Genomic DNA, 14,094 nt, shown 5'->3' on the forward strand with positions numbered 1-14,094 from the left:
GCTGCTCCCCGCCCCCCCCCCCCCCCGCCTTCCCGAGCTCTCCCCACTCTTACCCCAGAGGATCAGAAGCCACGGCCAGCTGCTGGGGGTGGGGAAAGAGGCCAGTTCAAGGTGGCCCCTGCACCAGGGCCCTTAGCCAGGGAGGGGCAGAGCGGGTGGCCACGCAGGTCTCTGGCCCCAATGTCCGCATCAGCTCTCGCTGGGCAATTGGGCAACCCTGCACCAGCTCACTGACTTCCTCTCTGACCAAGACCCTGCGTGTACCCCACAGTGGGGGCCCTCAGTCCCTTCCCCTATTTATAAATAGACGGAGAGAGGAAGACCAAGGACAGGCCTGGGGAAGGAAGAGGAGGCCGTCACCAAGACGGTGTCATCTAGAAGCACTAAGCTACGGGGCCCTCTGCTTCTCCTGCCACCGTTACCGCAGCACCTTTGGGTCTTCAGCTTTTTAATTGTCTGGGGCCTCCCCGTCGATGGCAGCACCCTTGGGAAGGGGTCACACTCTGGGCCTCCCTGGAGCTCCCCAGGCAGGGATCCAGCTAAGAGAGGACCGGCATGAGGCAAGAAGAAGGCACAGGGAACAGGCTTTGGGGAATAGCACGTCTCTCAGGTTTAGCCTTTTCACAGAGCCGGAAAGACTCACGGAGACTGGTCGGACCCAGGAGAAGCACCTACTGTGCGCAGGCACGGTGCTGGGCACGCTCACATGCATTCTCTCACGTCACCCCTCCTCCAGCTCCACGAGCTTAGCGTACCCCACTCTAGAGATGTGGAGACGGGTCCGGAGCTTTGACACCAACACCATGTCAGAGGCCACATGGCCAGCAAGCAGCAAACAGGAGCGGGTCAGAGCTACACCTGCCTCAGACAACTTTTTCTCTGTGATCCTCTGTTATTGTTGTTAATCCTCACCCGGGGATGTTTTTCAATTTAAATTTTAGGGAGAGTGGGAGAGAGAGGGAAAGACAGAGAGAAACATCGATGTGAGAGAAACACATCGATTGGCTGCCTCTTGCACGAGCCCTGACCAGGGCCCAGGTCAGGGAGGAGCCTGCCACCTGGGATGCTTTGGTCCACAGGCCAACGCTCTATCCACTGGGCCAAACCGGCTAGGACTCTCCGTGGTAAGTTTGCAGACAAAGGCCCAGAGATGGGGAGTGGCTCCTCTGGGAACCCACAGTGAGCAGGGTGCGGGCGGTCCCGCCACTCTGCCAGGCTAAAGAGTCTCCAGGGCCCCAGAGGCAGACCGTGAAGCTGTGGGAGGGGCACAGGTGTCTGCCCAGCGCCCCAGGCCCCCCACACAGGTGGCAACTGTCTTCGAGCAATACAGAAACCACTTCCTTTGCATGGCAGGTCTCTGGGGCCCCAGGTGTGGCGAGAAGCAGCAGAGCCGGCTGGGCCTCCATCTTAGGGGGCTTGCGGGAGCCCCGTGGACTGTGAGTGCAGCCACATCAGGCCAGGCTGACACAGAGACTACGCCAGGGCCAGGCTACGGAGGCTCATCTGCCGTCACGGAGAGGGAGGACAACCACATCACAGGGGGTGGCTCGGGGTGACACATCCCACGGCCACCCTGCCGCCTGTGATGTGCCTTCAGAAGTGAGCTGGGGGCAGACAGGAAGCCCGGGCTGGTATCCGGTTCCAGGGCGTGGTGCCTGCCCCCAAGGAACCCTCAGTCTAGTTGCAGAGAACACCGCAACCCTTTCCATCCCCATTCTCCCCCCTCGCCCGCCCCCCCCAGCCCAGGCCTGTCAATATCGCCTCCTCAGTCTCCCCATGGGTCCCCCCTCCTCCCTCTGCATCTCCTGCCGGCTCAGCCTCCTCACTCTTGGTCCCAGCCGTTCCCAATGGACCCGAAGCCACCTTCCTACATCCAAGTCCGGCCCTGATTAAAAACTCTCAGCGGTGACCTTGCCCTCACAGTCCTGAACACCCAGCCAGCATCTCCCATGGCCGCTCATCCAGAGCAGCGCCGGCTCCCTCACTCTCCTCCACACAGGTACTCCCTCTGCTCCCCCCTTTGCAGGGCTAACTCTTCAGCTTCTTTCAAAAGTCCTCTCCACCATCATCTCAAGGAAACCTTCTCTGAACCCCAAGATGGGCTCCAAGGTCCCTCCTTGGGGCTCCAGCGACAGCCTGGGTGTCTCTCTATACCGTCCAGACCACTTTTTGGTTGACTATTTATTTCCCTGTGTCTCCCCTGCAGGGCAGGGACCACAACCCCCTCTGCACGCGCTAGTGTGACCTCTACGCCAGACACCCAGGTTGTAATCCCTGTTCTGTCATTCACAGCCTCAGTTTTGTCATCTATAAAATGGGGACAAAAACAGTGCCCACCACAGAGGGCTGTTATGATTCACTGAGTCAACTTATGTAAAGCGCTTGGCACGGTGCTGGCCGGCAGAACGAGGTGATCGGTGCTCACAGGGTTTTTATTACTCATCACTACGCCCAGCCCAGGGCACAGCCCATAGCAGGTGCCTACTGATGTGGAATTGTTGAATAGAAGAGTTTTCATTTCCATTAGCTGAATGAGGTGGGTTCACATGAGAACTGGGCAGGAAATGGGCTATAGAGAGAGGGGGAGGTGTCCCAGTGGGGGGAGACGGAGTGGCACCTTTCAGAGGCCACCGTGGCCAACCACCCACCGTTACGTTCGGCTGGTGGTTTAAGAACGGAGCTCTGGAGCCCGACCGCCTTGGGTGGCCTCTGGGCCTCGCTACCTCTCCCCCAAAATGGGGTCAGTGATGGTCCCTCCCACCCCATCCAGGCGGCTGAGGATGAAGGCACTGGGTGCATGCACTGCACTGGCCCTTGCCTGGCACCCACAAAACACCCCTGATGTCAGTCCAAGCCCTCAGTTCACTGCACTCTCCCAGGGTCTCCCAGTCCCCATGGGACATGACAGAGGGACACTTTTATCCCCCTCTTACCACTGAGGAAGCCAAAGCTCAGCTCAGACAGGCGCCAGAGGTCCCCAGGCGCTGTGACTGCAGTCAGACAGATCCCCAGGGAACCTGCTCCTCTGCCGGGCACGGGGTTGGGGGGGAATCACAGCTAACTCCGAAGATGAGCAGGCTAGCCCTGCCCAGTCATGCGCAGCCAGCAGTGGCCGGGTGACCGAGGCCTGGCTCCCCTAGGGCTGGCCCCAGGAGCTCCAGGAACACATGATGCTGACACTGGTCAGAATCAGGGCGCCTGGCCTGGGCTGAGGCAGAGCGGAGGCTGGAAGGGCCTCGTGTTGCAGGATGGGTGGAGAGGGACACACCATCTGCCTCCTGGGTGCCTCTGCTCCCTCCTAGGTCTTTGGTCCAGTCCAAAGGCCTCCTCCTCCGTGAAGCCTTCCATCCTTCCTCCCTATTCTGCTGCTACTCCCTCAGTCCAGAGCTTTGGCCTAAACGATTGCAATAGCCTGTCCTTGCCCCTGAGGACAGAGTGATCTTCCTAATATATTCTCTGTTCGGGTAACTCCCTTGCTCAAAAACTATCGGTGGCTCCCCGCTGCCTCAGCTCCTGAAAGGAGATGAGAGTGGTAGCCAAAAGCATGGACTCTGGGTAAAAATGTCTGACTCCGCATCCAGACACCCCCCGCCCGCCTTACTGGCGGGCAGCATCGGAGGAGTTGTGTTTTGTGTTTTTTTAAATAAAAGAGGTTAATACACCTCCACCTTTTCATCTGTTGAATGGAGCTGATAACAGCACACACCTCACTGTAGTGAGGATCAATGAGGTCACACATTTACAGTGTTTAGTTAAGCACTCCAAAGGTCATAGTTGGTACAATTCTTTAAATATAATTGATATTGCTACTCCCATACACTGGCCCCAGAGCAGCTGTCACTGCCCCTAACTAGCCTTTTGCTCCAAGTAGGACAGTTTAGCTCTTGTTCCCTGCTATTCCTGTCTGTCTTCCTCCTGGTACCCACTCATCCAACCCTGCCCACCCGCAGGGCTCAGCCTTTAGAACGACCCCTGTGTGGTCACTGTGGGAAGAGGGCCTGAAGGGGGGCAGGTTGTGGGAGGAGAGTCAAAAAGGAGACAAGAGCCTGGCCAGTGTGGCTCAGTGGCTGAGCATCGACCTATGAACCAGGAGGTCACGATTTGATTCCCAGTCAGGGCATATGCCCCAGTAGGGGGTGTGCAAGAGGCAGCCAATCAATGATTCTCTCTCATCATGGATATTTCTATCTCTCTCTCCCTCTCTAAAATCAATTATATATATGGCAGTGACCAAAGGGCCAGGCCAGGAAGAGAGTGAAGCCATGGGGTATGGAGAGGGGTGGGTGAGAGGACATGGGGGGATGATGCCATGAGGTGGGGGGGGGAGCCTCAATATTGCTTGGAGGACAGGACAGGAAGGAGCAGGATCGGGGGCTTGTGGATCCAGAGGACCAGGAGACTGGAGCAGCAGGCGACAGGCTCACCAGGGACAAGCTGAACTGGAGCCTCTGTGAGTGGCAGACGGAAGCCAGGCTGCGGGCCAGCAGGAGGAAGGACAGGCAGGGGTCCCCCTAACTAAGGCAAGTGCTGGGAGCCCTTCCCTGGAGACTCACTGTCAAGTCCAGACCTGGCCTTCTGGGCAGGGTCTTGTGGAGGCCAGAGCTGCATACCACCCCTGCCCATAGCCACCAGCTCCCCTCACCACCTCCCCTGGTGCAACATTTGGGGCCAAAGGCCTCTAAAGTGAGGGGGGTGAGGTCTTTGCTGGTCCGTTTCCAGCTGGGGCAGCTGAGGCTCAGAGATAAAGGAAGTGGCCAAGTCCGCCCGAGCCAGAGGCCGAGCCAGGATGGGGCCTCGGACCCCAGACTCCCAGCCCTCGGGCATCCCCCCTGCCCGGCATTTGAGAAGGCCTCCCACGATGACCAGGAAGACGCCCTGCCCGCCTGCCCCCAAACCCTTTCCGCTCATGCTCACCCTCAGACCCACTCAATTCCCTGAACCCGTGGCCACATCTGCCATACCCACTGCAGGCCAGGCTCAGACTGAAACAGCCAGGTGGGCCACTGTCTGGATGGCAAAGCCAAACAAACAAAACCCCCTGGGGATTTCTGCGCTGACCCTGGTCGGAGCGGCCATGTCAGTCCAGGACCCGGCTCCGAAGCAGGGACAGAGCAAGGGGTCGGCAGGCCTCCTGAGGCCCAGCGCTCCTGGGAGGGATTCACACTGCAACTCCCCACGCGTGCCCACTGTGTCTGGGCAGCTGGCCTGCCTGGGGCCTGGGAAGCGGCTCTGCGACCTCCCCCCTGACACTTGGTGTGAACAAGCTAACGGGCCTTCTTGTTTTAGCAATGGATCAATAGTCTAGTGATCACAGGCCTCACAGGTGACACCTGAGATGGAGCCAGCTCTCGCCTTTTCCTCTGCTAACCCACACGGAGGCTCCGAGAGGTAGAGCCCTGTGGGTCACCGGCAACAGGAAACAGGGCAGAGACCAGACGGGAGAAGGACGTTGGGGCCTCCTGAACAGCTGCCCCCTTCTGTACACCTCCTCCCCGCCAGCATCGCTCACCCTCAAGGCAGAGGGAAAGCTAGTCTTCCAGACCCGCCAGTAAACAGACACTTCCTCCTCCTGGGCACGCTCCCCCAAACCACAGTGACATCACCACCACCTGTGACCTCACCACACACCTCATGGAAAATGACTGCGGGCCCAGAGAGGTGAGGCCCGAGCTGCGCAGTCCCAGCCCGCAGTCAACAGCGTGACAGAAAGGGACAAATGCCCAGAGCCCGGGTGGTGAGGGAGGCCTGCAGGACTCAGGCGGGGAGGGCTCTGTGCCCACCACCAGTGACAACGCGCCTCTTTAAGGAAACCGCCCCCCACGACTCCAGGCTTCCTTGAACCTGTGGGTTCCACACAGCAGGCCCCCACAGCGGGTGCCCACAGCATGGACTTGCCCGCAATCTCAGCCCCAAAGGGTCTGGCTGCTGAACTTTAAAAGGTGCTAATTGGGTTCTAAGCAGCAGGGAGGCGGAACCAGGACCTGTTCTGCCCAGGGCAGGGCCTGAGTCCCAGAACTCATTCCAGCCCAAGCCAGGGGCTGAGGGCAGCGGGGAGAGCGAGCAGCGGGGAAGCACCGCTATGAAGGTGAGGCGTGCGGGGCTCTCCTTCCCGGAAAAACTTTAGGCCCCTCCACCCCCCAGTCTGTGGCCTGTCAAGCACATGCGAAGCTGACAGTTCTCCAACATTCCAGCAGCCAGCGTGCTGGGCTCAGTGCTGTGGGGTTTTATAGATAGGGATGCTTAAGGTCACCCAGCAAGCCAATGACTGCGCTCGGAGGGGACTCTGGCCTCCTGCCACCCAGGCCAGTGCTCCTGCTCCCCCCTGGGAGCCCTGCCATCTTGGAAGTCACTTGAAGGCTGCGGGGTGGACAGCATGACCCACAAGTGCCTCCCCGGGTTACAAATAAACAGAATCTTTAGGCTCTCAGAAGTTAGAGATGGAAGAGACGAGTTTTGTTTTTTTAAATCCTCACCCGGGGACATTTTCCCATTGATTTTTAGAGAGGGTGGAAGAGAGAGGGAAAAACAGAAACATCGATGGGAGATAAACCCATCAATTCACTGCCTCCTGCATGAGCCCCAACCAGGGCCCAGGCCGGAAAGGAGCCTGCAACCAAGGTACATGCCCTTGACTGGAACTGAACTCAGGAACCTTCAGTCCGCAGGCCGACGCTCTATCCACTGAGCCAAGCGGGCTAGGGTGAGATGGAAGAGACTATTTAGAGACAGCAGCCCAGAGTCAGCCACGCCCACCCTGCAGGTAGGAAAGCTGAGCCTCCTGCAGCCCCTTCACACAGAGGTCACCCTGCTCCTCCTCAAATCACACCCAGGACCTGTCACTCACTGAAAGGAGCGGGGAAGGGCGGGATGGTGATTTCCTGACCCGACAGCCTTTGCCACATTCCCCGGGGGCCTACAACCGGGCCGCTGGACGCTGGACGGGGGAGTGAGAGGCCCAGCAAGGGGGCATCTGGGAAGGAAGCACAGCCAGGCAGGAGGGAGACTGACCTCAGGGACGGTGGGCAGGAGCTCTGGGCAACTGGAGGTCTGCCCCCCCCACCTCATGGCTCTGTGGCTCAGACAGAGAACCGGATTCCACAGTGGACCCGCTCAGCCCGGCACTGCCCCAGGACCAGAGCAGGTCAGACCTGCAAGGCCACCAATGCTCAAACAGCTGCCCGCAGGCTTTGCCACCATAAAGCGCTTTTAATCCTGACAACCAGCCAGTGAGGCGGGGATCATTCCCATTTTACTGACGGGAACACAGAGGCTCCCAGACATGCCAAGGACACCCAGTCTGTAAACAACAAAGTAAGGATTTGTGCTGAGGTCTGTCTGATTCTGAGGTCGGGCCCTTTCCCTGAGTCATCAATACTGCTTCCCCGTGGCCGGCAGAGCGGCCAGAACCGGGAGCCACAGCAGCTCCACTATCACCCTATCCTAAGTACCCCTCTCCCTATCCTGAGCCCCAGCTTCCCTCCCTGCCAGCTTCTGGACAGGTCACGTGCCTACTAGGACCCCGAGTCACTGCCAGTGACCCCACCGGAGTGGCCCCAATGTGAGCCAGGGCGGGAATGAGCACTCCTAGCCTCGGCAGACTCAATAGAGCAGAGAGACGAGCCCAGAAAAACAGTCCAGAGAGAGGGAGACAGACCGGAGGCCAGTCCTGTCACCACTGGCTTTTCAAACTCTTCTGTCTCATCCACAAAACGGGGTCACTATACAGGTCAGGTGAAGATTTGGGGGCGTTTATTCCACATTTTCTGCGTACCTACTACACACCAGGCTCTGTTCTAGACCAGGGCTTCCCCAGAGGACATCTAGCAACTTCTGGAGCCATTTCCAATGGTCAAAGCGGAAGGGGCAGTGCTGCTGGCACCTGGTGGGTAGAGGCCGGGAATGCTGCTGACTCTCCTCTGACGTGCAGGACAGCCCACGCGACAGCCACCCAAATGTCCAGAGTGCTGGGATGAGAAACCCCACGCTCTATAGCAGTGGGCACGTCCCTGCCCTCACCGTGCATGCATTCTACTTGGAAGACCCAAATACAGGGGTCCTCAAACTACGGCCCGCAGGCCACATGCAAATACAAATATTGTATTTGTTCCCGTTTTGTTTTTTTACTTCAAAATAAGATATGTGCAGTGTGCATAGGAATTTGTTCATAGTTGTTGTTTTTTTTTAAACTATAGTCCTGCCCTCCAACGGTCTGAGGAACAGTGAACTGGCCCCCTGTTTAAAAAGTTTGAGGACCCCTGCCCAAATAGAAGTGAAAAAATAGGAGAGGAAAACAAAGCAGGTCAGGGAGTGAGAGTACCTGATGGGAGGAGCTTTTATAGGCAGGATGGTCGCAGAAGGCCTCTCTGAGGACGCATTCATTTGAGCAGAAGGAAGTGAGGGAAGGACAGCAGGAGGTATCAGCAGGAGGAACAGTCAAGGCGAAGGGGACAGCAAGTGCAAAGGCCCGGAGGCAGGCATGGGCGGGGCATGTTTGAGGAACAGAAAAGGCCAGCGAGGCACAAAACTGAGAACCAAGTTGATGTGCTGAGCTGAACGTAACACACGTGCGCACACAGCACAGCTGGCATCAAACTCCCCCTCCCCTCCCTCCCACCCCACAACCTTCCCGGCTACTCGCCCACAAAGCATTGGATGGTCAGGGCCATAAAAAGTCTCCGGCCCTGCGAGGGACAGGATGAGTGAGGGCCACCAGAACGCTGGCAGGTTCTCAGCCTTATCTGCTCCAGGGCCTTCCGTACGCACTTGGCTCTGAGAGGGCCAGGACTTTCCACGTCCATGGGAAAGCAGAGGCGCAGTAACGTGGCCTGGGTGCCAAGGGCAGTGAGGGGCAGAGCCCAGGTCAGTGACCACTGACAGGGTGGCTCCTGGAAGGCTGGAGCTGCGTCGTGGTCATCTTGGTCCCTAGAGCCCAGCACTGGGCTGAGCTTGGAGTAGGTATCTGGACTGTTGGGGGAATGAATGGGTGAATGGCACAGCACCAAGGTACCAGGCCACCTGGCCACTGCCCTCTGAAGAAATGATGCCTGGGTCACGTTCTCACTCAGCACGCAGGTTCTCTCCGAGGCTGTCAGGGAGGGGGCAAAGGGACAGCACACAGCTGGATCACCCATCGCCACTCCAATGGCCAACCCCCCCAGGCCAGCCTGGAAGCCCCAACCTCTTCCGTCACCTGAGCTGGGTATTGAGGAGGCGAACAGCAGCCCCTCCACCTCAAGACATCCAGGGGCAGGTAGGTCAGACCCAGCAGGTAGGGATCCCCTCAGCCCCTCCCCAACAACAACAAAAAGCCAGACTGCTGGGGCCCTGCCCACCTCCATTACAGGGCACCAGGCACTCCCCTATCCTGCCAACTTTACTGGCACTTATTTGTCCAATGAATGAAGGAATGTCCAATCCATTCCATCCCAGCCAACAAATACAGCTTAGAGGCAAACGCCCTGATTACACAGTGAGCCTGCTGTCCCTGCAGCCAGCTCAGGTCGCCGTGGGCTCTTTCTGTAACTCAGGCTAGTTACAGCCAACATTACACAGGATGCACTGTGTGCAAGGGACCCGGCTGAGGGCAGGAAGAGGGATACGGGCGCGCGGAGGCTATTGTGTAAAGAGCTCTGGAATGAGGCAGACCTGCATTCACATCCCTGCCACCCCCCTCGCCCCCAGCTCTGCAATCCTGGGAAATGCCATAACCTCTCGGGCCGGTTTCTACACCTCTAAATGGCAACAGCCCCATCCACCTTTTAGGAGTTGCTGTAAGGAAAATTCCAGGGGGGTCCTCTGGTAAATTCCTAGCACACAGTACCAGGCTCTCAGGAGATGTTCCAAAAACTGGAGCGATTGTGCTGGTGACAATGAGAAGGAGGAGGGCCCCTCAGTCCCCGCCCTCAAAGAACTTTCTATCTATTGAGGCGGATAAAAACTCGATTAAAAACGTGGTTCCGTGGTTGAGCGACCACCTATGAACCAGGAGATCACGGTTCAATTCCCAGCCAGGCCATATTCCTGGGTTGCGGGCTTGATCCCCAGTGTGGGACCTGCAGGAGGCAGCCGATCAGTGATTCTCTCTCATTATTGATGTTTCTCTCTCTCCCCCTTTCTCTTCCTTTCTGAAATCAATAAAATAAAAAAATTATTTTTTTTTTTTTAAGCAGAATATAACCTGTCCTCAAGAGGGACAAGAGCTCTGAGAGTAAAAGGGAAAAGGATCAGATCCAGCTGGAAGAATGAAGAATTCAGGGGGTGGCGTTGGCAAAGGCCCTGAAGGACAGGGCAGGGGGTGCACCATGAACAGCACAGGGTACACGTGTTTCACAGGGTGTGAAGTACAGATGCAGAGAGGGGGCAGCAAGAACCCGGATACCTCTGCCCTGGGACACACGGGTAGGTGTTTGGGGGGGTGGGGATGTGGGGGGGGGGGTCTGCCTCGGCCACTGGGGGCCACAGAGGCTTCTCAGGCAGGGAGAGAAATGCTCCAACCTGAGGAGGGGCTCCCCGCGATGCCACCACGGAGGGTCCATGGGAGGGGGCGCAGGGCCAAGAGTTCAGCTGGGAGGCTGTGGAGATAGTACCAGGAGGAGGGAACCTGAGATGACCCCGGAGCCGGTCAAGAGGGGAGGGAAGTGAGAGGTGCAAGGGAAACCCCTCAACTCCAGGTCTTGGGCCTGGTGTCCCGTAGGCCACAGAGACCTGTGCCTCCATCCCAGAGGCTCAGGTGCCGCCGGAGCCGGGTGACACCGCTCGAGCCACTGCGGTCAGGCTGAGGACCACAGCCGTCAGCACCCACGCTCAGCTCTCAGAGCTGGGACTCTCCACCCAGGACCACCTCTGTTTCCAGGACAACCTCTGGGGGCAGTCCCCCACAATCCACTGTGTGAGAGTGGATTCTGGTCGGACAGCCCCTCCTCTGCCTTCAAGAACTGGACCGTAAAATTTCAGCCTTAGCCGGTGAGTCACCACACATGGCCACATGAGTCAAGGCCACCTCCCCCACCTTCCTTCCTGGTCAAGATGTCCAAGATGGCTCCTTACAAACTACAGGTCCATCAGGGAAGGATCACGAGGAGGGAGGAAGGCCCACCCCCTCCCAGCCATGGGGGGAAAGGAAGAGATGACCCTTTGGAGGAAGACTGCCTCCCATGCCCTTCCATGAAATACAAGGAGCTCTCTGGGCCTCAGTTTCCCTTCTCTGTAAAATGGGGTCCCTCCATTGTCCGAGAGCATGGAGACAGCCACAAAAGCAGAGGACAAGCCATTTCACTCCCTTGCTGGCTGGTGGGTACAGTTAGAATAACAGCTCTGGGCTTTCTGCTCTCTCCGTTTTCCTGGAGCCCCTAGAGACCACCCACAAGTCCTCCCTCACCTCCTTGGTCCCCAGAGCTCAAGCACAGGACAGGCCCCAGGGGAGGTGGGCCCAGGGGAAACTGAGGACACATCTCTCCTCGATACCCGGCAGCCGCCAGAGAAGTGACTCTCAAGTGGCCGCTGGACACACCAGGTGACTCCTGGGGGAGGGGTCTGGGCCTGGAAATCAGCCCACGGTCCGACTGTGCCCTTATTAGGCGCCTACTGTACACCTGGCCCTATCCTTTCAGAAATGCAGCCCTTGTACTTCTAAGAAAGAGGAAAACCATAACCCAGAGGAGGAGGAAGTCATCTGAAGAGGGTGCCCCGCAGCTGAAGAGGGTGCCCGGCATCCGCAGTAGGAGCAGCACCCCAGTACGGGCCACCCCCTTCCCCCCACGGGAAGGAAAGCTTGGTCTCTGCAGTCACAGGGGTAACGAAGTGGGGATCTCCAAACGCCCTGGCCGGTATGGGCGAAGAGACCTGACTGCGCCCCCGACCCCGGGGGCCAGTGTTCGGTGCCCCCCACACCCCTTCCTCGGTGCCAAACCGAGGTCCCCAGCGGGTCTCCAGGGCGCGCAGTGTCTGACCCGGTGGGGCGCGCGGCTTCTCGGTCGCCCCGAGCCCCGCACCCCCGTCTCGGCGCCCCGGGAGCTCGTGGCCGGCGCTTCCCGGGGTGGCGCCAGCCCGGTGGGCGTGAGGGGCAGGCGCACTCCGTGGCCCGCGCGAGGCACCCACCTGGGCGGGCACGGCGCGGCCCGCGGCCCAGAGCTGCAGTCCGAAGGCCAGCACGGCCCAGAGCGCGGCGGGAGCCATGGGGCGCGTGGCGGCGCCGAGCGGGAGGTCCGGCTGGCTTTGGCCCAGGCTCCCTGCGGGTTCCTCCGCTCCGCTGCGCTCCCGCGCCTCCCACTGAAAGCGAAAGACACGGCGCCCGGCTAGAGGCGTAGGGGCGGGGCTAGAGGGGCGGGGGCGGAGCTAGGGGAAGCAGGGGGCGGGGCGCTCCCCTCCGGCGGCTCCTCCCCCTTCCTCCCACGCCCCCGCTCCCGGCTGCAGCCTGCGGCCCCAGCAGGCACCCTACCGGGACCCTCACCCTCGCAGGCCCCCTCTGCCAACTCGGCGCTTCATCCAAACCTCCAGCGTCAGCCACTCCCAGCCTCGGGGACCCCTCAACCTCCCTCTAATGCCCCCTCCCCAGATACCCCCTCCCAGTGGGGGCGCAGGAGACCCGCATTGGGGACAAGCTCCCACCAGGTTTGTGGTTGCCCTGGGGCTGTGCCTCTCCACCTGCCCTACGACCACCTACCCTTCCCTTCCCCGCAAGCCCCCCACTCCTGTTGAGGTGGGGCCCTAATTTGGAAAAACCTCCAAATTAATAATTTGGGGGACCACTGCTGTTCTCAGTCATTCACTCATTAGGACTCTGGGACCACGCCATCTGGGTCTGGATCTCTGCATTAACCTCACAGAGTTATTATGACGATGAAAAGATACATAACACACATAATATAGTACGGATTCTGTATGTATCTATACTTGCAAAGTATATATGTACCTTAATACGCTCTGTACACCTATTAGCTGTTATTGCTATTATTCATTTGTTCTTCTATCCTTAAATATTCTTCTCAGTGAGCCCCACCCTGCCCTACCTTCCTTTTTGAACCCTTATCCAGGAGGCTGACAGGTGGCTGGGACAGAAGCCTTCCAGGAAGTTGTGGGGGCCCACAGGGGGGCTCGCCAGGCCAAGGGCCATCAGGGCTGGCTCCCCTGGCGTTTACATCATGACTGAGCACCCACACTAACTGCCATCTCCACCCTCTTCACTTTGAATGCCAACCCTGATGCCTAGGCCAGCCCTGTGTGACCAGAACTTACTCCCCAGCCCTGGGAGCCCCTGTCTCCCTCCAGCACACAGGACATTTCTGAGGGGCTGGGTGGGCAGGGTGGCAGGAGGGATTCTGTCCCCTTGTTCCCTCGCTGCAGGCTGCCCCAAAAGATACAGGGACCCCTTCTCTGGGCCACCAACCCCTCTGATGGAGACAGCAAGGACAGTGCTTCTAGATCAGTGATGGCGAACCTATGACACGCGTCTCAGAATTGACACACGAACTCATTTTTTTGGTTGATTTTTCTTTGTTAAATGGCATTTAAATATATAAAATAAATATCAAAAATATGTCTTTGTTTTACTATGGTTGCAAAGATCAAAAAATTTCTATATGTGACACGGCACCAGAGTCAAGTTAGGGTTTTTCAAAATGATGACACGCCGAGCTCAATAGGTTCGCCATCACTGTTCTAGATGCTGAGAAACTGGGAAGTGACTCTTGGGAAATGGAAAATCCCACCTCCTGATCAGGAGGCTGGGAAATCACCTGGTTCCCACACATTTGTGGGAGATGGGCCTCGCTGAGGGTGTGGCCAGCACAGCCCACAACCTTAACTCCTCAGCATCAGCCTCTAAAACTCACGTGACAATTTCTTCTGGCCTTTACAAGTCTCATCTGGGGGCAGTTTTGAGGACTCCCTGATTTATAGGAGACAGCCAAAGCCCACAAATGGTGTCACCTGGTGGAGGCAGGGGCAGATGGATCTCCATGGATGTTCCCTACACATCTCAAACCCATTGGGTCCCACTGATTCATCCCGCTCCCCCCGCCCATGGCAGCTCAGCTCATACCTGCGCGTCCTGTCTCCCTCCAGCTCTGCAGCCTCAGACGCTTCCAGCCAAAGGCT

The 14,094-nt window shown here is 58.3% G+C and overlaps 1 protein-coding gene across 3 annotated transcripts in view; it reads right to left on the minus strand.

Annotated features, from left to right (window-relative positions):
- TNFRSF1B (TNF receptor superfamily member 1B) overlaps positions 1-12,278 on the minus strand; it is a 31,855-nt gene extending 19,577 nt beyond the window's left edge. For all 3 annotated transcript variants that reach the window (XR_009452105.1, XR_009452104.1, XM_059691225.1), the window contains exon 1: positions 12,097-12,278. Coding sequence is in view for 1 of the 3 variants with exons in the window: in XM_059691225.1 (XP_059547208.1) it covers positions 12,097-12,174 (78 nt within the window). In the remaining 2 variants the exon portion in view is untranslated. The remainder of the gene's footprint in view (positions 1-12,096) is intronic.
- Positions 12,279-14,094: the final 1,816 nt, after the last annotated feature.

This window comes from Myotis daubentonii, chromosome 3 (assembly GCF_963259705.1).
Source record: "Myotis daubentonii chromosome 3, mMyoDau2.1, whole genome shotgun sequence".
Classification (NCBI taxonomy): domain Eukaryota; kingdom Metazoa; phylum Chordata; class Mammalia; order Chiroptera; family Vespertilionidae; genus Myotis; species Myotis daubentonii.